The sequence below is a fragment of the Phalacrocorax aristotelis genome, chromosome 8, assembly GCF_949628215.1.
Source record: "Phalacrocorax aristotelis chromosome 8, bGulAri2.1, whole genome shotgun sequence".
In the NCBI taxonomy this organism is placed as follows: Eukaryota; Metazoa; Chordata; class Aves; order Suliformes; family Phalacrocoracidae; genus Phalacrocorax; species Phalacrocorax aristotelis.
The window spans coordinates 12,318,552-12,341,504 of record NC_134283.1 but is presented as its reverse complement, the minus strand read 5'-3'; the positions used below and the strand labels follow the sequence as shown (position 1 = coordinate 12,341,504).

Sequence of the window (22,953 nt, the reverse complement as noted above, 5' to 3'; positions counted from 1 at the left end):
TGCTGAAAACCTCAGAGTACTGTGGCCTTCATGTTTTCTTGTCTTGATATAGTTTCGAGTTACTTTGTCTCCTGACAGCATAACTGGAGCGAGGGAGAAAAATGATCATAAAAGGGCATTGCAATAGTGTGATTCGTGTGTAGCTTCTCTTACCTGTGTGTTGGAGGATAACATGTTAGGATAATGCATTCGTAAGGCAGATGACCCTGCCAGGAATCATCTTGCAGGAGATGTTCCTTAGGAGCCCTGGTAAGAGTTGGGAGGAATGCTTGCTGTCCTAAACACGTCCTGACAAAGCAGCTTATTACAGAGTTGATCTCTATGATAAGGTATAGTGTGGTTTCTTTTCAGAAAACAATAGCAGAAATAATGAGTTCTGGAGAACACAGGTAAAGCCACCATCTCAGCTGTATTTGTACAACAACTTTAAGCTGGAAAAGCTGCTGCTGCTGACAGGCAGCAGTCCTCTCCCTGAGTCCCCTTTCCCCAGGCTCGCGGTGAGTCCTTTTCAGCCTGTAGATCCAGTGGATCACGAGCTCAGATTTTGTCGGATCAGCGAGTTGAACCCTTGGGTTGTGCCTTTGGTGGTTCCAGTATCAGGGCAGAAGCAACCTGCTGGAGACTGGATAAAGTGAAGGGGAGCCTTAAGTCCTTTTTTTTCTCCACAGGCGTAAGGTGTCTGCATTAAGCAATGTGTGCAGGCCCTCCTTGAGGCAGCATCTGGAGAACTTGGGGAGAGTTTCCTGCTGACCCTGATATAGCTACTGAGGAAGTATATACTGCCAAGTGTTCAGTTTTGAGAGAAGGTTCCTTGTGGCAGGTGCAGACCATCCTTTATCCCGGAGCAGATGGCTGGGATGTGTCCCTTCGGGCTGGGGCAGATCCCAGGGTGTTGCAGAAGAGTGTATAGGATTTATTTTCTGCTGGGATCATCTGAAAATTTATTCCTGCGCAGCTTAGTGCCCCAGCTCTGGTGGAGCTCGACGTCTGTCTGTTATAGTCACTGTTGCAAAAATAGGATTAATGTTATTCATTTAAAGTTTTGGGAACTTTCTTGCAAGTATTTGTGGCATACTTAACTAGTAAGGGAAATCTACTGCTGTTTACAGAAAGAGCATCATTAAGATTTATATCTGGTTGACAAAACCAATCTGAACTCAAACCTTTTCTGGCATTTGTTTAAAGTTTTTTTTAATCTATAAAAGATTCATTATTGTCTGTCTTGAGAATATCTTTTTGAAAAGCATCATCTTAGTAAGATTTTTGGTGGATTGGTTTGCTGATCCAGGTATTATGTTTCTTTACTAATCCTAAATGTGGAAAACGAAAACTCTTTGGGGGTTTGGATTTTCACTTTTCTTCTGGGTTTGTGCAGAAAGGCTGCAGAAAAAGTGTTACAGAACAACTCTTGAAAAAAATGTTGTCGCAGCTTTTATGCGTTGTCGCTGATGATAAGGCCTTCAGAATCCAGGACTGTACCTTTCTATTTAGAGACTTCCCTTTCCTGTAGATGTTTTGGCAATTTGAAAAGGCTTTTGTTTGTTTTCTTTAAGGAATCACACTGTCATGCTGAAGCCCAACTCAATAACAATACTTAAGCATGTATGTGATTCTGCGAACTTCATGGCCAGGAGCTGAAGAGGGAAGTGGGGCCCCTTTGTTGACATTGAAACGCTAACAGTGTGAAATTGTGCCCTTGTGTGTTTTTTCTGTTTGTTGCCAGCACTGAAGGCTTTGTTTAATACAGGTTTTTCTTTCAAAATGTATGCAGGTGAGAGAACAGCTCGCTGAAAGCAGCACTCGGATACTTCACCTTGTCTGCCATGCAGCAATCAGTGCGCAAGGAGAGGCAGACAGCTGTTTGGGAAGATCTGTTGATTTATTGCAAATACCATAGTAATGAGCATTTATGCTTCTGATGCCTTTCAGTTCCCATCAGACAATTAAGTGAGGTTTGGGTAAACACAATAGTAGCTTTGGGGGGTGAACGGGGGTGTGTTCCCAGTTTGCTCCAGTAGGTTTAGGGGACTGTGGACATATCCTTAGAATAAGGTAATTATGTTTTGGCAATATGAATTCAGATTAGTAGTCCATTCAAATCAGGAGCCTTTGTAAGAGCAAAGCAGTTGTCCTTTCAATTTTGAGTAGGGCAAATCCAAAATGCTTCTTGTGTGTCAGAAGGGTAAAGCTATGGGAAAGTATTGAGGAACAATGACCATTGCCAGATGAACTGCCCAAAATGGCATGTAGTGTCTGTGCAGCCCTTACTTTGCTTATGTCCTTAGATTTTCACAGCTGTAATTCTAAAATGCTGAATGCTAAAATGGAAAACCTTTTTCTTTTGTCTGTTCTTCTTTCCATGTCCCATGTTCATAGCAGATGTGCCATATTAATAAGAAAAAGTGTTTCTCACTGAGAACCTGAACTATCATGTTGATCAGATCCAATGCTTACAAAATAGGAAACTAGACATTATTGCAGAAGAAAAAATGCTAGTGATGTTACTTCAAATAACTATTGCTTGGGATCTGTGTAAATACTTCACCAAAAAACTCCGCTTAACCGCACTGATGAATGCATGAGTGGAAGTGCTCGTGTGGAGTCACCAGCATGTCAGTGGGACTTCATCAGAATGGAAAGTAAAATAAGCTTTGTGTAATTCTGATTCTGTTCTGTGTTCTAATGCATGTACTGTGAATAAGGGGTGTTAATCCAGAACAGTATTTGGTACAAGGAGAACAGAAGTATTTGCAGAACTGTTGCTAGAAGCCTCTGGATAGTGATGTCTGGTGTATTTGCTCTTTCTGCTTTGTGCATCCTGTTTCCTTCCCATTGAGAAGTTTTAGTAATCTGGCAGTTAAGAAATGCAGTCTTTCTAGCTCCTTTCATGTGGTTGTGATCTCTAGATCCTCTTATGCTGCTGCGATACATTGATGCAGTGACAAGTGGAGGAACACATTTATAGACCTCAACAAACTGAGAACTAGAGTTGAAAAGTCCAGTGGATCTTATATTTGCTTTTGTAGTTCTGTAATCGCATCTGCATCTCAGTATTTTGCCAGCATCTAGCATGGAGCCTCTCTGGTTTTAGATATGTGATAATGTTCTTGTTTTTTGTAACTGCTTTACTGCAAAATATTTGTTTGGAAAATAGATGTTTTCATGTACTTAGGTATTCTGTATGCTTTTGTGGCCTTTTAAACTAGTAGGAATTATATGCATACGTTTCTGTGGAATGCCCTGCTTGGAGAGTAAAAAGAATGGGGTTTTATATGTTTTACCTCAGGTAAGTTACTCACCTCATGCTTTTTATATTCCTGTGACTCTCACTTTAAAAGTGCTTACTGTGAACAAACAGAATAGAGCCAGGCATGGATTCTGGTGGGGGGGATACTGCAGGTTGGCCCCAGCCCCAGCCAGGAGCTCTGTAGGCAGCCCTGCCACCTGACTTGATTGCAGCCAGGCAGTTTTGCCGACACTTCTTCACGCCATCACCAGTGCAGCTAAATCTGATCCTGACTGTGAATTGAAAATTACGTATTTATGTGGCTGAATTTCAAGCAATGCTGTAAATCTGTGATTTATAGCACAGTGTATTTGGATGCATATGCATATGAGGAAACTTGAGGTATAGGCAACCATTTCTTCCTTGCCACCTTTTTAAGCTACGAGAAAGTAAGCTTCTGTCAAAAATTGGAATATTCAGCTGCAATCCACAAGTCATGCTCTAGATAGTAATTTGTTTTAAAAATAGTTTAAAAAATATTTTTGGAGAATGTTCAGAATAGCTATTGCATTACGCAGAATTTCCCCTCTTGTAGTCTGCTGAGAGTATGTTTTCCCATCAGAACAGCTTTCCCACTTGTCCTTGGAACATTTCACTTTCATATTTGAATTGCTTAATTACAAATTATAAGTATTTGATGTAGCCTTAATTGGCCTGCTGTTTTCCATAGGAAGATCTGAAAGTGCTTTGAAAGTACTGAGCTTTATTTAACCCTGTTTGCTCCTTTCCCTGTCTGGAAAATTTCTCTTATCTATGGGAGTTCAGAAGGAATTTAGAGTAGTTAGTAATGTTCAATGAAAATGCTTGACATCGGAGTCCGGTTTACCTTTTTTCTTTTCTGTTGGAGACTTTTTTTAACCATTATAAACTCTTCAGGTCTGTCATGGTTAGGAGAATGAACATGTCCAGGAACAGGTTACAACAAAATGAGCTCCTAGATACTTTACACTGAATATGGATCTTCTTCAGTTGCTGGGTGATGTACCCAGGCTTTGGGAAGCTGGTGAGAAGGATTTCTGTATTACACCCTCTTGGCAGATCCATTGATTGTAGCCTTTGGTAGATTCATACAAGGTTATTGATTGATCCTGCATTGAAATGCAGGTTATGCTACCTACACTTAGAGCGGGTGTCTTAATTAAAAACTGGGGCAGGGAAGAAAGCAGTAAGAGGATAAAACTGTTGACTCTCACTTGTCTCCAATCCCCAGAAATTGATGAAAGCACTTGTAGCTAATGTGAATTGTTGATTAGGAAAAGCATTAACAAGAATATTTTTTTTCCTTCTTGTTAACAGGTCCTTGCAGTGGAGGACTGGAACAGCACACAGAGAGACGGGGAGTCATCTATAGTCCTTCTTGGCCATTGAACTATCCTCCAGCTGTAAACTGCAGCTGGTACATTCAAGGAGACAGTGGAGACATGATAACAATTAGGTATGGTTTGATACTCCGTGGAGGTAAAGGATTGCTTTGCTGAAATGACATAAAATGCGTGTTCTTGTCTGGTATAGCAGTATGGGGCTGTTTGTCAGAGCTGCTGAATGGTTGAAGAAAGCTGAAGTTGATTACACTGGAGCATGATTGCAGGTTGGGCACGTCTCTCACTTTAGAAATGTTCCGCTGTGTCTTGTTTCTGCAGGCTCCTTCTGACATCCATTATTATATATGTAAGTCACTTGTAGTCTTTTACTGTATTTATCTTGACGATACCTGTGTGAGATCTCGTCCACCTCTGATAGATGAGGAGGTGGGAAACAGTGATATATTTACTCACATTAAATAGTCCCCCTTCTCTTCATTGCTTATAAATAGGAATAGGTGAAGGCTATAAAACCTGAAACAGCCTCAGTGGGGTGCGTAAAATTCTTAGAGCAAAAATAGCTTTTGCTGTAATGTCTTGAAATGGTGCTATGCTTAATTGACAGTTGAAGATAATAATTGCTTATTGTTACTTGTTAGCCAAAAGACATGCACTTTTCTGCTTAATATTTCCAACAGAATTAAATAACAGTATTTGTGGCACAATTCCTGCGCAATCTGTAAAAACGGTATTCAGAAAAGATTAGAATATATTACAAATGGTTTGTTAAGAATGTTTAAGCTATAATATTAGCATATTGTGAATGTACTTTATTTCTCTGGGTTAATGGCAGTATCCTTCTCAAACCAAGAATTTCTTATTAAAAAAAAAAAAGAAAAAAGCAAATCTAGGAAAGGGGTTTTTGTTTGGTTTTTAGTACTGTTGTATTTGACACCATCTGCTCATTCTTTGCTCAGCTGTTTAAAAGGACTGCAAACCTCTTCAACTGCAGATGATCAGCAATTAAAAACAAATCTGCCACAGATGGAATAATAGGAGGGCTCCACCATCCGTAGTTCAAAATAGGAACTACTCATCAAAAGTAAGGAAGTAGATACCTGCCAGCACTTGAGATCCATATATAGAAAGAAGCTTTTAAACCCCATTAAACTGTATTGGACTTGGGGATTTTGTTTCAAAGCAGAGATTGTTGGAAACTCTGAAGAAGCATACAAGTAAGACACAGGGCTCAGCTCTGGAGAATAGTACTGCAATTTATGCTATGAAAACGTCTCAGAGCTCCGAGTTAGATACAGGATTATCTTCTCCGAGTAAGAGTGTATCAGAGGCTAAAGAAATGAAGGAAAGTAAGATGAAGAAACTGGTAATAATGTGTGTATACAGTTCAGATGTGTGCATAGTGATATGATTTGAAAGATTTCTTCTTACTGGGTTTGTTTTCTGTCACTGCCATATCTTGCCCTCCTATGCACATGCAAACAATGGGAGCTATGTGTTTACATCCTAGAGAGTGCTGTTGTGGTATTGCATTCCTGACTATAAATGTACTTTGAATGACTCACTCCAGTGTATAAAACGCAAAATGTTACAGCATCGGAGGATTTCTTTAGATGGTTGTAGCCCTCATAACGCCAAGGACGTAAAAGAAGGAGCTGACTCGGCTAGGCTAGCATGATATAGGCAAACTGGGAAAGAAGGTTCAAATACAAATATTTTTTCCTCTTTAAGAGGAAGGTATACTTCTTGTCCTGACAGTGTGGTGATAAGGGCATAAAAGAGTAGCTTTTTTAATTTTCCTGGGAAAATCAAACAGTTCTTGTGATAACATTTGGATTTTGGAAGGTTTAAAAAAATCCCACCTCCTTTGTGTGATGTTATGCTGAATGCATTTGCTTTGATCTTGAATTCTCACTGACAGGAAGACATCAGTGTTATATAAGCATCGTATTTGAGATATGGCAGGAGTCATTAAGGGATAAAATTGCCATTGAAAGTAGTTTTGATTTCTAAAACATTTGCAGCCGGTATTCTTTTTTTATAAACCTATTATTCAGCAGCTTTCAGTAGAATAGTGTCCAGATCTCATGTGAATGTAAGATGCTGGCTGCTGTGGGCAAATCCTTTAGAAGCTTTGTCTTAGTATCTACCTTTCCTCTGTGTGTATTGATTTTCTTCATAACCTCACATTTCCATGCTTATTGTTTTGCTTTATAGTTCTTAGAAATCCTTGGGGGAGACTTCACAAGAACAGGAAATAAATGTTCCTTGTGCTTATACCTCTCTGTTAATTATGCACATTTCAATACTTTCTTCCAAGTGTGCGTGTCTGATGGAATGGTGCTGTTGAGACCTGGGAACAAGTGAGTGGCTACTGTTTTACAGGTCTGTGTTGTGTCACGTACATTCAGGTATCAGTCTGTTAGTTATTGTTTTGGAAACTACTTGATTTTTCCTTCCATTTTCTCTATTTTTATGCCTGTTTTCAGAGACAACTACCTAAAAATCCTGCAAGGTCAGATAAAGATGTCATATGCAGTAACTGCCTTTGTACCGTCCTTTACAGGCTTTATATGTATATGTTTCCTCATATCTGAGAAAAAGATCAAAATAATTTTTGTTTAGCATTTGCTGTTACCTGATGGTTGTAATTAACTTGATGTGGGCAGAGGATAAATGGATTGGGTTTTGTTACAGGAATTTATGGGACTGAGAGTAAGATGTTGTCTGTGTTCAGAATTCAAGAGAAGAGTACTGAAAAGTGATCTACTTAGGGATCCACTCAAGCTGTCTCTTAATAATTGAGTGGGGGGAGGATCACCTTCATTGGCTTTCACGTCAGTGATTCATGTCATTGGCTTTGAAAAAAGAAATTTTCAGATACCATCTGAGTTTCAATATCTGAGTGAAACTGAGGCCTGTTCATGTAAAGGCTTGCTGGTCTGTAATTGTATGAAGAATTAGAGAGACTGCTGCATAGTCTGTTTACCAAACTCACTGTGTTTCAGAAGTTGACATTAATTGGAAAAAGCTCATAATAGCCATTTATTTCATTAGTTGCATGTGCTTAGATTTTGAAAAAGAGCCCCTGTGTCTCTTGCCTAAGGTTACACAGCTAGCTTGTGCTTGGGAGCTGGGAGTAGAATAGAGCTTTCCTGACTTCCAGGTCCTTGTGCTTCAGTGGTTAGGCAGAAGTTTTTAATGAGCCAATTAAGTCATCAGTTGTTCACAGTCTGCACTTGCTGTGAGAGGTTGGCAAATAGAAATAACTTTTCTTGCTTAATTGGCTGGTCTGTTTTAATTTGGGACTGTGCTTTACTGATCTGCCTGTAATATTTATTCTCCCATTTTTTAAATGAATTGTGAGGGCCAAATCAGACATCTATTATTTTTATTTACTAATTACTTTCATCCAGACTTCATATATGCTGGGCCTCCAACAGTTTACCCTTTTTTTGGTTAATTTTCCTGAGCATCCTTTTGCAGTTATTAAGAATGCTTTTCTTTTTTTCTTTAATCTGTAGTTGCTTGTGCTTAAATTACTGAGTGGGTTGTAGGGAATTCCCTACATTATTTATAGAAGCACTTTCTTTTCTAGCTGCTACCGCTCCTTTCAGTGCACGTGTCAAAAAGCTTGCCTCTGCTAAGCATTAGTTTTGCGGGTAGCACATTGTTTTCATATTTTCAGAGTGTAAATGAGTATTTATGATAAGCTGGTTTAATGAAGTTCTTTCTAGCAACATAAAAACACTTGATAGCTAATAGCAAAATATCATTGTAGGCTGCTGTTGCTTCACTTGAGTAATTTTACAGACAAGATCTGATATATGGCTGACCCTGTAATTTTCTGTAAGCTCCTGGAGTCCTACTCAGTTTTGGAGGTAACCTTTTTTCAGTATCATACCACTGAAAGAAATACCTATTTCTGCAGAATTCTGTAAAAACAGATGTAGTGCTGTATTTATTAGTTAATGTTGAGTTGTTCTGATCCTCAGAGTTTGAATGCTTCCAGTGTTTAATAGACTATTAAACTCTTGTACTTTTTATACAGTTAGTTTTTTTTAAAAAGGAATTAGCTGTGGAATAGATGTTCCAAAAGCAAGATAACTGGAGTTAGTGTTTTTGAATAGCGTCTTTCAGAAGGAAAACCTACAATATTTGGTCTGATAATTTTGATCTTTTACACCAATCTCCTCCTCTATTCCTGTATTGGTTTGGAGATCCACAGGCACCAGTGAGAACAGCCTAAGGGCCAAAGCATTTTAAAGAATGTTACGTGTTTTGGTGGTGGATGTTGTACTTTGTTAATATTGCAGTTCTAAGTACTCAGAATACCAGCATTTGACCCCTGCAGTATTGTTCCTGAGTGTTCCTCCTCTCCCTGCCCTCTGAACTTGGGCTGTGGGCACTGGACGAGGAGAGGAAAAAAGCCTGGAGGAAGGCCATGTTCCCCTTCCCTTTGTTGTCGAGCGCTGGGATGCCAGAGCAGAGAAGTGTTGCCCTATGAGTGAGGCTTGTGGGTGAAGGGGGAATGTTTGCGCCCCAAGGGGCAGCTGCAGTGTGGTGGGGAAGGCTGTATTTGAGGAGTGCAAAGGCTGGAGTTTAGTGCCACTGTGCACTGCAGCTTGCATGGTAGGATGGACCTCTGGGTCCCCGTCCCGCTCTTTAAGATGAATCAGGGTGGTTTGCTGGAGTGGATTAGTGGTGGAACTGACCAGCAGCCTCTGTACATTCTCTTGCTTTTCCCCCTAAACCTTGTGCTTCCCTGCCCAAGACATTTAAAAATGCTGCAGTACTGACTGGTGCTGCATGAGGCATGGATGACATTGTCCATTAGTACTGTTTCAGTATGACTTGATTGTGTTTCTTGTTTTAATCACACAAAATGACGTGGGTTTTGGATACAAAGGGCCTGAGACCTCCCTCAAGAACCGTAACTACATACTTCATTCAGTACTTTTCCAGAGACTGTAAGGTGTTTGTACAGTCCTGCAAGCAGTAGGAGCACAAGACTTTGTCCCTTATTTTCACTGTATATGCTCAATCATTCAACCATTGGGCTAATCCTGTTGACAGAAAAATTTGCATTTGAGGTTGAGAAAGTTCAGCTGAATAAGTGAATGTCCCTGTGCTCTATTTTGTGGGTAGCAGGATTAAATTATTCTTCAGAAGACTGTAACAACAGCAGCGCTAGATCTAATTACAGATGATGAAAGGAATGAAGTAGCAGAGGTTGAATGCACTATTCAGGACTCTCAGGTGTAATAAATCAGCAGGCTATTTAATGTCAGATTAGCATGGCAGAAACTTCTAACACAAAACTTTGTTGTTGCTAATGTGTTATAACGCAAAACCCAATTTTATGTATTTATATGTGCACACATGTTTCATATTTTGGTACAAAGGAGTGTGTTTTATGGTGAAGTTTCTGGATGGCTTGTTCAAGTGTATCATGCTTTTGGTCTTGAGTAAAATCACTGTCAATATAAACGGGGCAGAATTTGCTTCCAGTGGAGACAATATAACAAAAGGATGGTGGAGTGGTGTGACAATGCCTTAGTCAAAGCAAAATTTGTTCAAAATATGTCTGTTGACTGCTTTGCATGAGGTAGAACATAACTGCTTTGACTTTGCTTTTGTCCTTAGAAGAAGAAATTTTATAACTGCTATGGTATTTATATGCATTTTCAGAGAAATTGTGTTTATTCAATGGTGTTTGAAACTCCTAGGCACCTGTGGTTAAAATGATTATTGTTTTTTAAAAGGAGTTCATTCTTGTGAGTATTCTGTATTGCCCTGTTTCAAATATCAAGGCATTTGTTTCAGTAGCTCATTCATCCGTGAGAGGCATGGTGTTTTTAGGGAGGCTGTTAAAGATGATGATTCCTTGTAAGTCTGTTCTGCCTTGTCGCCCTTCTACTCAGTTGGTTTTGTGGCTAAAGCTTGTATTTCTTAATGCAGAAGTGTGGGATTCTACTCTGAATCTATTTCAGATCCACAGCTGACACTCAAGAAAATCAGTTATCCTCTGTATGCCTGTGCTTCCACTTTGGAAGGCAGGACTAAAGTTTCTTCCTCTTCCACACCCTTTATAATAATCCAAAAAGAGTCATTTATTAGAAATGTACAATACTACATTCTTAAGGTGCAAGTAGAAGATATTGTTAAATTAGACACAAATGCAGGCTCTCCAGAGGTATCGCTATTATCTGCAAGAGTTTGTAAACAAGGTATGTGCATGTAGCTGACCTTTCTGTAGTCTTCCTTTGTGTGAATCTTAAGTGTTCAACATTTTCTTTTTTTTTTCCTAGAAAGAAATGCATTTATAATGTAAGGTACAGAGAGCTTCTTATATAGACAAATTCTCCCTTGGGTGTGTGCAGTCTGTGTTGTGTAACAACACTATGGGTGAATTATTTATCTGATACACAAAAGTAGCTCTTTTCAGCAGAGTGGGGAAAATGAGTGGCTGTTGGACTTGGCTGGAGTGCTAGGAACTGGGTAGGATAGCAGAGCAAACTGTTCAGGTCTTTAAGGTTGGTCCTGGTACATCTAAACTGTAGAAGTAAGAGAACCAAAGATTTACTAAATTATCTGGTTTGTATTGCACAAGCAGAAGTTTTCTAGTCATTTCTCCCCACCCCTTCCTAGTTCCGATTTTCGATTTCTTGATTTAGTGACTGTTCCCTTTTCTTAAAAAATTTTGTTGTTGTGCAGGAAGGTATTTCTAATACTTATCCAAAAAGTCTTTATGACAAGAAAACCCTACAAACAGTCCTCCAAGTAGACAATAGAAACTCTTGTTGATGTCTGGTGCCAAAACGAGTTAGACTGAGTAAAACCAATGTGGTAGCTCAGTAATGCCCTCTCGCCTCTCTTGCAACATACTTGCTGTGGGTGCCCATAGTTCCACTAATGCTTTGTATAATTCCTTTTCATGCTGTAGTGCCTGGTCGTACACATTCTTGGCCATTAAAATTTTTTGCAGAACACCTGGGACAGATACTCTTTAGTTTACCTTTGCATGGCTGAATACTTAAATCTTTTCATTCTGACTGCACAGTTGTCTAAAACTTTCTTGCAAAATGGTTGATGTTTTCAGAAGCTTGATGAGTTTGCTTATAGCCAAGAATTAGGTGCTGTGGAAATATTTCTTCCCAGCTGTGAAGACACGTAGAGTATGGTAGGAGAAAATGGATTAGAAAAGAGGAAGGATACTTCTGGGTGGATTGTCCTTGCCTGCACGTATAGTGTTGGAAATCTCTTAATTTCCATTCTAACTTAACACTTTCAGAGCTCTCCTGCTTCTCATTCTCTTGCTGATAATTTTTTTTTTGCGTCATTAAGCTGATATGTTTGGCAGAACCCAGAGATGTTTGTAGGCTGGGTCTCCTGCTTAAATGAATTTGCTAGTTTATGTAGTTCCTGCTCTTTCCCTTTCACCTTCAAATGGCATGATCTGGCAGGCATTGACTGCCTTTCGTAAATACACAGTGATATCAGAAAATTATCTTCCCGTTCATTTTTTTTTTTTTCCCCGAAGAATTCGTCTTAGATGTTTGAGAAAAGTCCTTTGTGGAAGGAGGTCAGTATTCTGTACCAGCTTTTCAGCCTTCCTGAAACTTCTGTCTAGGTATTTGCACAGAGTACGTACAAACTTCTACCAAGTTAATTTTGTCTAGCTGAGTTACATGAAAGGACCAAAACTCATTTCTAAGTGTTCTGAACAGTGTGTCCTTTCCTAATGAGCATGCTTCTCTGTGCAAGTCTATTGTCATTGCTGATTACTGAATGCAAATGTAATGTGTTTCATCAGACAGCAAATACCCGGTATGGTTCCTGAGCTACAGGTTAGGGAGTATTATCTGGTTGCATTCAGTGTTCTGCAAACAGTTGGGGCACGTCTTTGCACTAGGTAAGCTACTGTTGAATAATCATTGGGCTTGAGTCAGCAGAAAGGCTGGAGGTTTGACTGTAAAAAGTTATAGGCTTGTTTGGTTTGTGTTCGCATTCCCAGAAAGGGAATATTTTAGTTTTTGAATTAAAAAATAACAACGTTAGACTTCACCCTTTGCAGTCCTGTTGTCTTCCTGCTGCATATCCATAGCTTGAAGAGTTCGTTTTTGTCTCTTGTATTTATCACTTTAGGGTTCTTTATACAGCTCCCTATTGTTCTTTTTTCAAGTCTCTCCTCTCATCCCATAACTTCATAGCTTTTAAGGTTGGAAAAGACTGCTGAAATTAGTCTACCATCTGTATAATGTATTCTGGAATTTTGCTTTTACTCATACCTGTATTTTAGGAAGCAGTTTGTTTAAGGACTCTTCAGTAAAAGAGGAATCATCCTTTCAGCTTTTGGAGCTACTTGGCATGCTGTTTATACCTGTGAGATGGGTGGTTTTCCAAATTGGGGGGAATTTGAGTGCTCTGTTTATATGTGCTTAGGATGCTGTAGGTGTTTCATTATCTTTGAACGTGATCTCTTTATGTCAGCACTGCTTGGTACAGAAAGTCAGCTGTTAGTCTGGTTTTTTTCTCTGTTTGGCTGAGTTCCAGATACTCTTTACAACTTGTGTTTTCTTTTGTTCCTGGCAGTTTTAAGAACTTTGATTTGGAAGACTCTCAGAAGTGTGCAGTAGACTGGTTGATGATTGGCCCATCTTCCAAGAGGGAGGAGTACAAAGTGTGTGGGTCTTCCATACCTCCGTCTTTCATCTCTGCAAGGGACCATGTTTGGATATTTTTTCACTCAGATGCATCAAGCTCAGGACAGGCTCAGGGATTTCGCCTTTCTTACATTAGAGGTAAAATCTTATAGTTTTGTTGGCTTCATTTATACTCTCTCTGGCAAAACCTGAAGATGGTAGTATTTTTTGTTGACAGGAGTCTTGGGCCAGTCTTGATGACTGCAAGGTGTTAGCACAGTAACACTGATATATTTCCATTTGGCTTTTTAACAGTATTCCTGAAGTGTACTGGCCTGACCGATTGACTTGTGACATGCAGGGTAGTAGATGTTCAGAAGTGACATCAGATAGTTCTGAAAGTTTTGATACTGACTTTTTTCTCCTTGGCCTCTCACAGGAAAGACAGGTCAGGCTGTATGCCAGTCAGATGAATTCCATTGTGCAAACGGAAAGTGTATTCCTAGTACTTGGAAGTGTAATTCCATGGATGAGTGTGGTGATAACTCGGATGAGAGAAACTGTACTGTCCCTCCAACAGAGCCTCTGTCCAGCATCTGTCCCTCAGGAATGTTCCAGTGCAGTGCAGCCCACTCCACCAAGTGCTTGAACAATGAGCTGAGATGTAATTCAGTTAAGGACTGCAGTGATGGTTCAGATGAAGATAATTGTCCTGATCTTTCCTGTGGCAAAACACTGGGTAATTTTTATGGATCTTTTGCTTCCCCAGACTTATTCCGTGCTGATCACAGCAGATCAGATCTTCGTTGCACGTGGTATGTGGACACACAAGATAATCGACATGTTCTGTTGCAGCTTGATTTGCAGTTAGGCTACAATGACTACGTAAAGGTGTATGATGGCATTGGAGAGAGAGGTGATAAATTAATGCAAACATTTTCATACCACAACAATAGGCATTCAGTGAGTGTGGAGTCATCAAAGGGCCAGCTTACTGTCTCATATCATGCCCGCTCCAAGAGCGCTGGCCATGGGTTCAATGCAACCTATCAGGTGAAAGGCTATTGCCTTCCTTGGGAACACCCTTGTGGAAGCGATGAGGAGTGTTTCACAGATAAGCAGCATTGTGATGGCTGGTGGCACTGCCCAAATGGCAAGGATGAGGAGAACTGTCCGGCTTGCCAGAAGAACGAATACCCATGTGAAGGAAACAGTGGGCTTTGTTACTCAATACTTGACCGCTGTAATAACCAAAAGAACTGCCCGGATGGCTCGGATGAAAAAAACTGCTTTACTTGCCAGCCAGGAAACTTCCACTGTGGTACAAATCTGTGCATCTTTGAGACTTGGCGCTGTGATGGCCAAGAAGACTGCCAGGATGGAAGCGATGAACATAACTGCCTGGTGATCGTTCCCAGGAAGGTCATCACAGCTGCTCTGATCGGGAGTCTCGTGTGTGGCTTGCTGCTGGTGATAGCACTGGGTTGTGCATTTAAATTATATTCTCTGAGGACCAGGGAATACAGGTAAGCTTCTTGCTTTTATGACGCTTCAGTAGCTGTGGGGTTTCTTCCTTTTCTGTTTAAAGGAAAACAAGTCAATCGTTAACCAGAGTTGGCAAAATGCTGTGAAATCTATCCAAGGAATTGATGGCAATTAAATAGCAGTCACAGCGTTAGGCTTAGAGAAGAGTAGTCAAGATTTTTGGAAGCAGTGAGGGGAATGTCAGCTCTTCTGTGATCTATGAGAAATATACATTTATTGTGCAGTCTGGCAGAACCTGTATCTAGCTTAAATCAAAACTGTTTTGAGCAGCTGTTTCTCCCACCTCCTTCTCTTGCAACAAACCCCTTGCACTGCCAAAAACTGAATGCTGAACTGTTACAGTGAAGTCTCTGCTGAATCGAAACTGAATAACTCTCCCCCTGCCCTCCCCAGCTACTCTCGTTCTCAGTTCTACTAAGTGATGTCCTACAGTGGTGGGGCCTGTTCTGAGCAGAAGTTACTTCCACCGTTCCCATTGGTGTGAGCTGTGACCCTTTCCCTGGGTCCTACATGCCTTGCTGTATGGATAGTGTGTGTGTTTCCCTGTCTGTTTTTTCTGTGTTTGTGCAAGCCTGGTTCTGCCCTTTGGGAGGGAGTCATAAGGGGCTTTCTGAAGCCCATCTCTTGTCATGTGCACCAGTTCTGTGCTGTGCTGCTGACACCATTTGTGTTTGAAGCACACTGTGCTGAACATTCTCTCTTGATCAAATCTGCATGATTAAGGAGCTGGAAACCAGCCGCTGTGTTATGTGGGAAACTTGGTGCCTTGGTTCTGGCAGGACAGCCAGAGCTCTCTGCAGCTGCAGGTGCCCCTGTTGTGTGATTGTTTCCAGTTCTTAATGTTGTCTTTTCCAAAAATAACCTTTGGGCCCTTGCTGAACAAGTTGCCCAGTTACTAGCATAAGCTGGCCGAGTGAAAAAACTCCAGTTGCCACGGAGTCCAACCTGGGACTGCACCAAAGAGTTTGCTGATTTGATTCACTGATGCTTATACCCTCTACTCTTATTCCTTTTGTTTATTTTAGCATCCTGATAAGATCTTCATGGAGCCTAGTTGAAGGTTTGCATTTTTGCTGCTAGTGTGAAGCCTTCTGCACTGCTCTTATGCATTAATGTGAGGGAGACAGGACAAACTGACTGTTACTTCTCTTCCATGTTTTCCCTCTGGTTCCATTTCCAGAGCATTTGAGACCCAGATGACGCGGCTTGAGGCAGAGTTTGTGCGGCGGGAAGCTCCACCCTCCTACGGGCAGCTGATTGCACAAGGACTTATTCCCCCAGTTGAAGACTTCCCTGTGTATAATGCATCACAAGTATGGAGACATGACTATAAATTAGATAGAATCAATCTGGAACTGTATTCTTTCAGTAGCTGTGCTAATTGTATGGAAGTCATATAAAAATGTGATGTTTTCTTGGAGCTGAAGAACCACAATTATGCACCCTGGTGCTGTGGGTAGCTTTGAACACATTAAATGTGTTTGCTAAGGAACAGCAGTGAGATAAGCACATGCGTTTTGCAGCACATCAAGATAGAATGAACAGAGACAGAGAGAAAGGTCAGAAAGTAAATAGAAAAAAGGCGTTTCAAGCTGAAACTGTGAATGTACCTGAAGTGATAAGAAAGTAAGGTCTCTAGCAGCATTTTTGGGAAATTCTGGGATTATTTTTCATTTACAAATACATTACACTGGAAAGCCATTAAGTCATTCTTCTGTTTCATTGCCGAGTTCTCAAAAATCTCCCGTGCCCTGTCGAAAGTATCCAACTGTGATACAGTTCCTAGTGTGATAAAGCTCTTGTAGTTCTCAGGTGGAAGGGCGTTGACCTTTCTTCTCTGCTGTTGTCATCAGCTTTTGAGAATCCTCTGTTATTGCTGATGATAGAGGACTCAGTGGTCTGCAGTCTGGTTCCTTAGGGGTGGTCTGATCCTGTGAGTGGAGCATCTTCCTGGGCAGACAAGTAGAGCTTAAACTCATAAAGGAAACACTTAAAGGGAGGGTCTTTTGTTACAGGCAGAGCTGTCTTTGGTAGTTCATTAGAAAATTTGCATTTAACAAGGAAGTCTAGGGATCAAGTCTGAGAATTCTGGTGAGGTGGAGATATTAGTGGAAAGAACAGGGTTTAGGAGAAGTCTTTTGAGTGCGTGTGAAATCATAGTTTGTTACATCTGTGTTACAGGCTTCTGTGCTGCAGAACATTCGAACAGCTATGAGGAGGCAGATGAGACGACACTCGTCAAGACGGAGCTCGTCTCGGCGGCGCTTGGGCAGGCTCTGGAACAGACTGTTCCACAGGCCTCGGGTGAGAGGACAGATCCCACTCCTGACGGCAGCTCGCACTTCACAGACTACACTGGGTGATGGAATCATAAACCGTGCTGATGGGACTATTCGCAGTACTCCACCTTCCCCTGGAGGACCTAGTTTAGAGGCAGGTGCCCATGGCCAAGCCAGGGACCTACAAGAAGCTGCATGTAGCAGCTTGCAGCCAGAGACTGAAATCACAGAGCCATCGCCTTCAGATGTCTTACCGAATACTTGCACAGCTGCATCTGCAGAGCCTGAGGCTGGACATGCTGATAAATCTTTAGGTGCCGAGACCTCTGGCAGTGAGCTTAAGCAGTCCAGTAAAGTGGATTCAGGAAAGGCTTTCAGAGATCCTTTGTCTGAAAGTGTTACAGAAACCATCCATGGAGGGTCAGCATCCGGGAGGACTGTGCCAGAGGGCAGTAGTTTAAATAGGAGTCATCCGCTGAGTGAAGAGCCATGTAGGTTATCCTTAAAAAAGTGGGAGTCTGCTTATTCAGACAGCCCTATGAATGTTCATATCCAAGTGGATGGACAAAACCAATGTTGCCCTAACTCGTACCGGGAGGAGCCTTTGGGTATTCATGCGGCTTGTTGCCATTCTGTGGAAGTGCCAATGTTAGAGTCCTCTACTCCCCTCTCTGAAATCAATACCAGTGATGATGAATCTTTACTTCTTTGCTAATAAAAATTTTTGTTTTGGCCCTGTAAATTTTGTAACTTCATTGTTTATATGACAGTGCACTTTGATGATAGGTGGTATGTCTGTGCTCTTAACTTTGTCTCTTAAAACCAGTGTGCTTTCATCCCCTAGGGAGTACAGTACAAGACTAAATGGGACAAGTTTTTGTCTTCATTGCTATTCCTGAAACTCCAGTGGGGCAGAAGTAAGCCGGTTATGCGATGTCAGGGGCTAGGAGAGCAAGAATGTGTCACTGTGGTTTGGAGGCATCTCCATCCTCTGGTAGTTCTTCTGTGCATTTCTTCATTCTGCGTTCAGGGAATTAGTGTTTCTTTGCTTTTTAAGTGGTCTTACTGAAACTAGAGGGAACTCTGTTGAAACCTGGGGCAGGCACCAGTCATTGTAACTATGAGTACTAAACTAGAAATAACATTGTCTTTTTAGACATCATAATTTAATTAACATTTAATAATTTTAATTACAAATACTTAGAAGGAAATAAAATCCTTTGTAGCTTCCTTTTAGAGAAATTGTTCACTCACTTTGCTTCCTTCAGAAATGTTTTGATGGCCATATGTACCTTGAAGCATCCACTAAAGCAAATTTTCTATGTAGAATACCCAGAATGGTACCAGGTGTCTTATCTGGTACAGCTTTGTAAGAGATCAGCAGTGTTCAGTATAAGGGGAGTGCATTGAACCCCAGTTGCAGCAATGTTTTTATGTTGCCATATGTTACATTCTCTTCATAGTGATGTTGTGAACGTTGAAGAATTGTTTGCTTTCTCCCTACCCTCTTTTTCCCCTCCTCCCTTATGTTTTGAGGGACTTCTATGATTATACCACTTTGGGTGTGCCCTGAAGGGTACTGAGGCTTCTCAGCTCCCATTGGCTGCAGTAGGAAGCACTGAGCACTTGGTAACTGTCGGGATCAGAATTCTATTTTATTTTGAAATACAGTCTGTTTCACAAGTTTGCTTGTAAATCTGCTATCTAGGTGCAGATATATAAATAAGTTTTAAAATTTTTTATTTTTCAGAGATTTTGATCTCTCTTAAGAGCAAATAGATCAGTGCCATTTTCAAACCTGACACTATGTGTATTGTACAACACGTAAATGTAAACTGGTGCCTTTTTGGTTTTAGAGTGTAATTAAAAGCAAGCAAGTTATTTACCTGGAAGAAGGGTGGCATTGCTTAACCAGGAGTGACGCAGTGCGGAATGACAGATGTGACTACATGATAGCTTGGCCCTGTTGCGATGGATGGGATGCTGGCCAGGTTCCCCCGTGCTCTAACAAGAGCTCTGCTTCAAATTCTCTGTGACACAGTGACAAACTAAAACACTTTATATAGGAGTTAACAAGGAAGTTGACGCTGCTGCTTTGCAAATATCTGTGTGCTCTGAAGCCTGTTCATTGCTGTAGGAGTTCAAGTTGCCCAAAGTTATTAACTGAACTTGTAAAATTGAGGTGGGCCAGGGCTCTACTGTCCACTGGACCCTCCTGGCTGCAAAGGCAAACAGGCTTTTGCAGTGAACAGTTTACATCAAAGTGTCAAAGATCTTTTTCCTTTAAATGGGCTATATTTTGCCTAGGATCTTTTACTAGGACTCCCTTTGAGGGAGCGCCTTAAAAAGAACAAGGAATAGGTCTTTGGCTTTACTGAAATGTAACATGGAAGAATTAAATTGAAGTAATTTTTTTTTCTCCTCAGTTGCAAATTGGTTTCCTACTGTGCATTTGGGAGGCAGAAGATTCAAACTCTTTAAGGGCATTAATAGCAGGAAAGGCTTGTGGCAAAACGTGTGACAAGCAAGAGTCGTAGTTACATTAAATAAATGCTGCTCACTCATTTTTCCAAGTGCTTTTGTGATCAGAATTCATTTCATCAAAGGAAATGTAGTTTTGAAAGAGATCTTGCTTTCATAGCATTTGTAAACATTTTAGATACATTCCACCTTTGCAAGGCCATGTACTGTAGTCATTACACTGCCAGGGTTGTTTGCATCTAAGGCTACAGGTTTTAGTGTCTTTTTAATCTAAAGGTAATTTCAAATACATCTAATTAATTATATGTCTAAAATAGTTAATTATAATTGGGAGGAAGATTATATTTCAAGGTTAATATTGTGCAGATATGAAGGACATTAAAAGTAACTATATTGAATCCTGTTACAGAAATGTATTTCTATAATAAAATAATGTTGATCATACTATGCCTTAAACTATCATCACTGTAAGGCTCTGAAAGTTGAAATATATGTACTTCAGAATACTGCTATATTTTGGGAACAATGCTGAACAGCTAATGCTATTTTATTTCAAGATGTATAACTTCACATAATTTCTTACATATACATATTTTGTGTACTGATCCATTTGGTAGAAATTTCACTGAGAACATTTTATTTTTAGAAACGTAAAAAAATCCAGGTTAATGAAAATTTGATGCTTGAAGTGTACAGAAATGTTCACAGCCCTCACTACTGGAATTTATAGCCTTGCATCTAGAGGTACGAGCCTGGTGCTCTTTCTAAGCATCTAACTTTTGTATTCTGCAAGAGAGTATTCTCTCTCGGCTCCCCTAGCTCATCCCTTCGAGGGAAGAGTCACAAATGTGCTGTTAGTTTTGCAGAAGAAATATCTGTGTCTGCGCTGTGAGCACAAACAGGTGTGTGCAGTGACCTGGAATATCCACACCTGAAGAAACCACAAAGTCTGCCTTAGTGTTTGTCTGCCCTTCCTGTAGCGCTTGTAAGCATTTGGCAGTGCATCAACCATCCTCAAAGGCACCGAAGTTCTGTTTCATGTAAGCTGCCTCCTTCTGTTCAGAACTTCTTAAAATTAAAAAAGGCGAAAAACTGCTACTGTGCCTGACATGTGAACAGGAAGAGCTCATTGTTACATTTCTTTGCTCAGTGGAAAGCACCACACCTTAATGACTCTACAGCTTAACATGAATCAGCTCATGAACTTGTTAAAATTTTTGTTATTTTAATGATGCTTTTCTGCACTCTTTAAAGATTTTTTTTTTAAAGGGAAACAGAGTATTTAAGATAGCTTTTTTTTTTAGCCTTTTTTTTTTTTTTTTTGGTTAGATCTAAAATTCCTCTGTCCAAGCAGACAAAAAAAACCTCCCTAAAAAAGAAATCTCTGAATAAAGACAAGAAGAATGGAAGCTCATAGGAAGCATTAAGGAAAAGTGACCCCCTTATGTTTTCTCTAACTGCTATTAAAACATGGCGAATGTTTCTGTTTGAAATTCTGGCATCTTCCTGCTTGTGTATGACTCTGTTAACATCCCTTAAATGTACTTGTTTTCTTTTTCTCTTCTTGGCTCTGTGGTTTTTTTGGTTGGTTGGTTTTGTTTTTTATTTTTGTTTTGTTTTAATTTACATGTTGTGTATATTTGTTTAGATATAACATATATAACATTTTACCATAACACATGTACAGGTATATGGTTCAGGTATGGTATCATGGTTGCTGGTGTCTGCTGGTTCCTGGACAATGATACTAAGCAAGTAAGATGCTGGGCATCATCATACTTTGCTTGTGCTTTGGATTTTTTCTTTTTTTAATAAAAATTTATGTGCCCAGAGACTGTGGGTTTCTGTCTGTCACTGTAACATCAAAGATCAAGGGTGCCTAAATTGTACTTCCACAGCCTTTGTTTGACTCTGCATATGCCAACCCATGGCTCAGTGTGTTGACGTTGATATGGTGGGTGGAGACATTAATATGGTTTGCTTTGGGTTGATTTTTTTGTTTATTATCTGCTCTTTCTGGTAGCTGAAGCTGTGGAGGTGCATCACTTTTTTAGATAGCCCATGTGAAATCCTACTACTAGGAATTCACCATTGTATACAACTGACTTTAAAATGTATGTATGCATATACCCCAAATAACGAAAAGAAGCCCTGAAGTGTATGACAATTTAGGTGGTTAAAAAATAAATTTCTGAAGCGCAGCCTCTCAGTCCCATGGCTGAGGGCAATGCTTGTTTTGCTGATGCTTCCCCTTCCCAGGCTGCGCTTTGGAGGGTACTGCTGGCTCTGTCCTGCGGTTTTTCAGTGGAAGGCGGAGTTATTGTGTTGACAGAGGTTTACTCTACTGGCTTGGAAATCTTTATCTGGGTTGAAGAGAATTGGATGGACTTCATGGTTGTCCAGATTTATCCATAGCCATGAAGGATGGGGGGACAGAGCTTGATGCAGAGATAATACCTCCTAACCTAGTGGGAGGAGTGTTTGCTTTGCTTTGTCATGAAGTGCTGATTCAGCTGCAATGATAGTGCCAGAAGCAGTAATACTACAAACCATATCCTGATGTAAGTGAAGCCAAAATGAATATAGCCCATGAAATGGAAATAGAGTAATAAATGATACCTGTGTGTTTGCAGCAGAGTTTGCTGACAGCCTGTGCAGTGCAATAGATATGACAAACCAAAGAGATAACTCAAAAAGCCTTGAGAGAATTATGCATTTTTTTTAAGCAGACCTTTCTCTGAGAGGAAGAACAACAACTGATTTTGCTTATTTAAGTGTTCTGGTCTTTGTAGGAAACAGTTTTCATCTTCCAGGCAGGCGCTAGGATTTAAAATCCAGTAGAAAATGTATACATTACAGGCCTGTGACCTGAACCTCACAGGTGGGAAACCTCATCTGCTGTCTCGTGTCAGTCTGTTACCCTCACAAACGCTGTTCAGTAGGCCACCCTCCCCTTTTCAGATTCCAGCTCTTGGGCTACAGGGATTAAATGGTGACCAAAGCTGATGTAAGTGGCAGAGGTTTATGTTTTATTCTCTTCATTTTATGTTTCCTGCCTTATGATGCCTTCAAGGTCCTGTAGGTCTTCCTTCCATCGCTATCTCTTACCTTAGGACTTCAAGGCAACTTTCTTTTTGGCCTCTCAGCATCTTTTGGTAATTTTCTAATCCTTTCCCTGAGGTTTTCCTTTTTCATTTGCCCAAGTGCAGAAGTTTCATGTTGAAGTTAAGAGCACTTGTGAGAAGTGTCAAGGACCAAGGAGGGGAGATTTAAAAAACCAGAGGCTTTGCCTGTATTCATGAGTTAGAGGCAGAGACAGGGCACACCTGTCTCAGCTGTAAAGCTTTGGGAAAAGACAAATTCCAGGCAAGGTTTACCCTTCCTCCTTTTTATGTTTT

General features: G+C 40.4%; 1 protein-coding gene across 4 annotated transcripts in view; it reads left to right on the top strand.

Moving 5' to 3' along the window:
* LRP3 (LDL receptor related protein 3) overlaps positions 1-21,389 on the top strand; it is a 28,218-nt gene extending 6,829 nt beyond the window's left edge. Inside the window, exons 1-6 of one of the 4 annotated variants that reach the window (XM_075101409.1) lie at positions 1,899-4,289; positions 4,583-4,721; positions 13,201-13,409; positions 13,690-14,776; positions 15,976-16,108; positions 16,977-21,389. In XM_075101409.1, coding sequence (XP_074957510.1) covers positions 4,241-4,289; positions 4,583-4,721; positions 13,201-13,409; positions 13,690-14,776; positions 15,976-16,108; positions 16,977-17,789 — 2,430 coding nt within the window. In that variant the 5' untranslated portion in view covers positions 1,899-4,240 and the 3' untranslated portion in view covers positions 17,790-21,389. Of the gene's footprint in view, positions 1-1,898; positions 4,290-4,582; positions 4,722-5,564; positions 5,690-6,925; positions 6,969-13,200; positions 13,410-13,689; positions 14,777-15,975; positions 16,109-16,976 lie in introns of those variants that run through there. The other 3 variants (XM_075101410.1, XM_075101408.1, XM_075101411.1) reach the window with 3 other exon arrangements.
* The last annotated feature ends 1,564 nt before the right edge of the window (positions 21,390-22,953 follow it).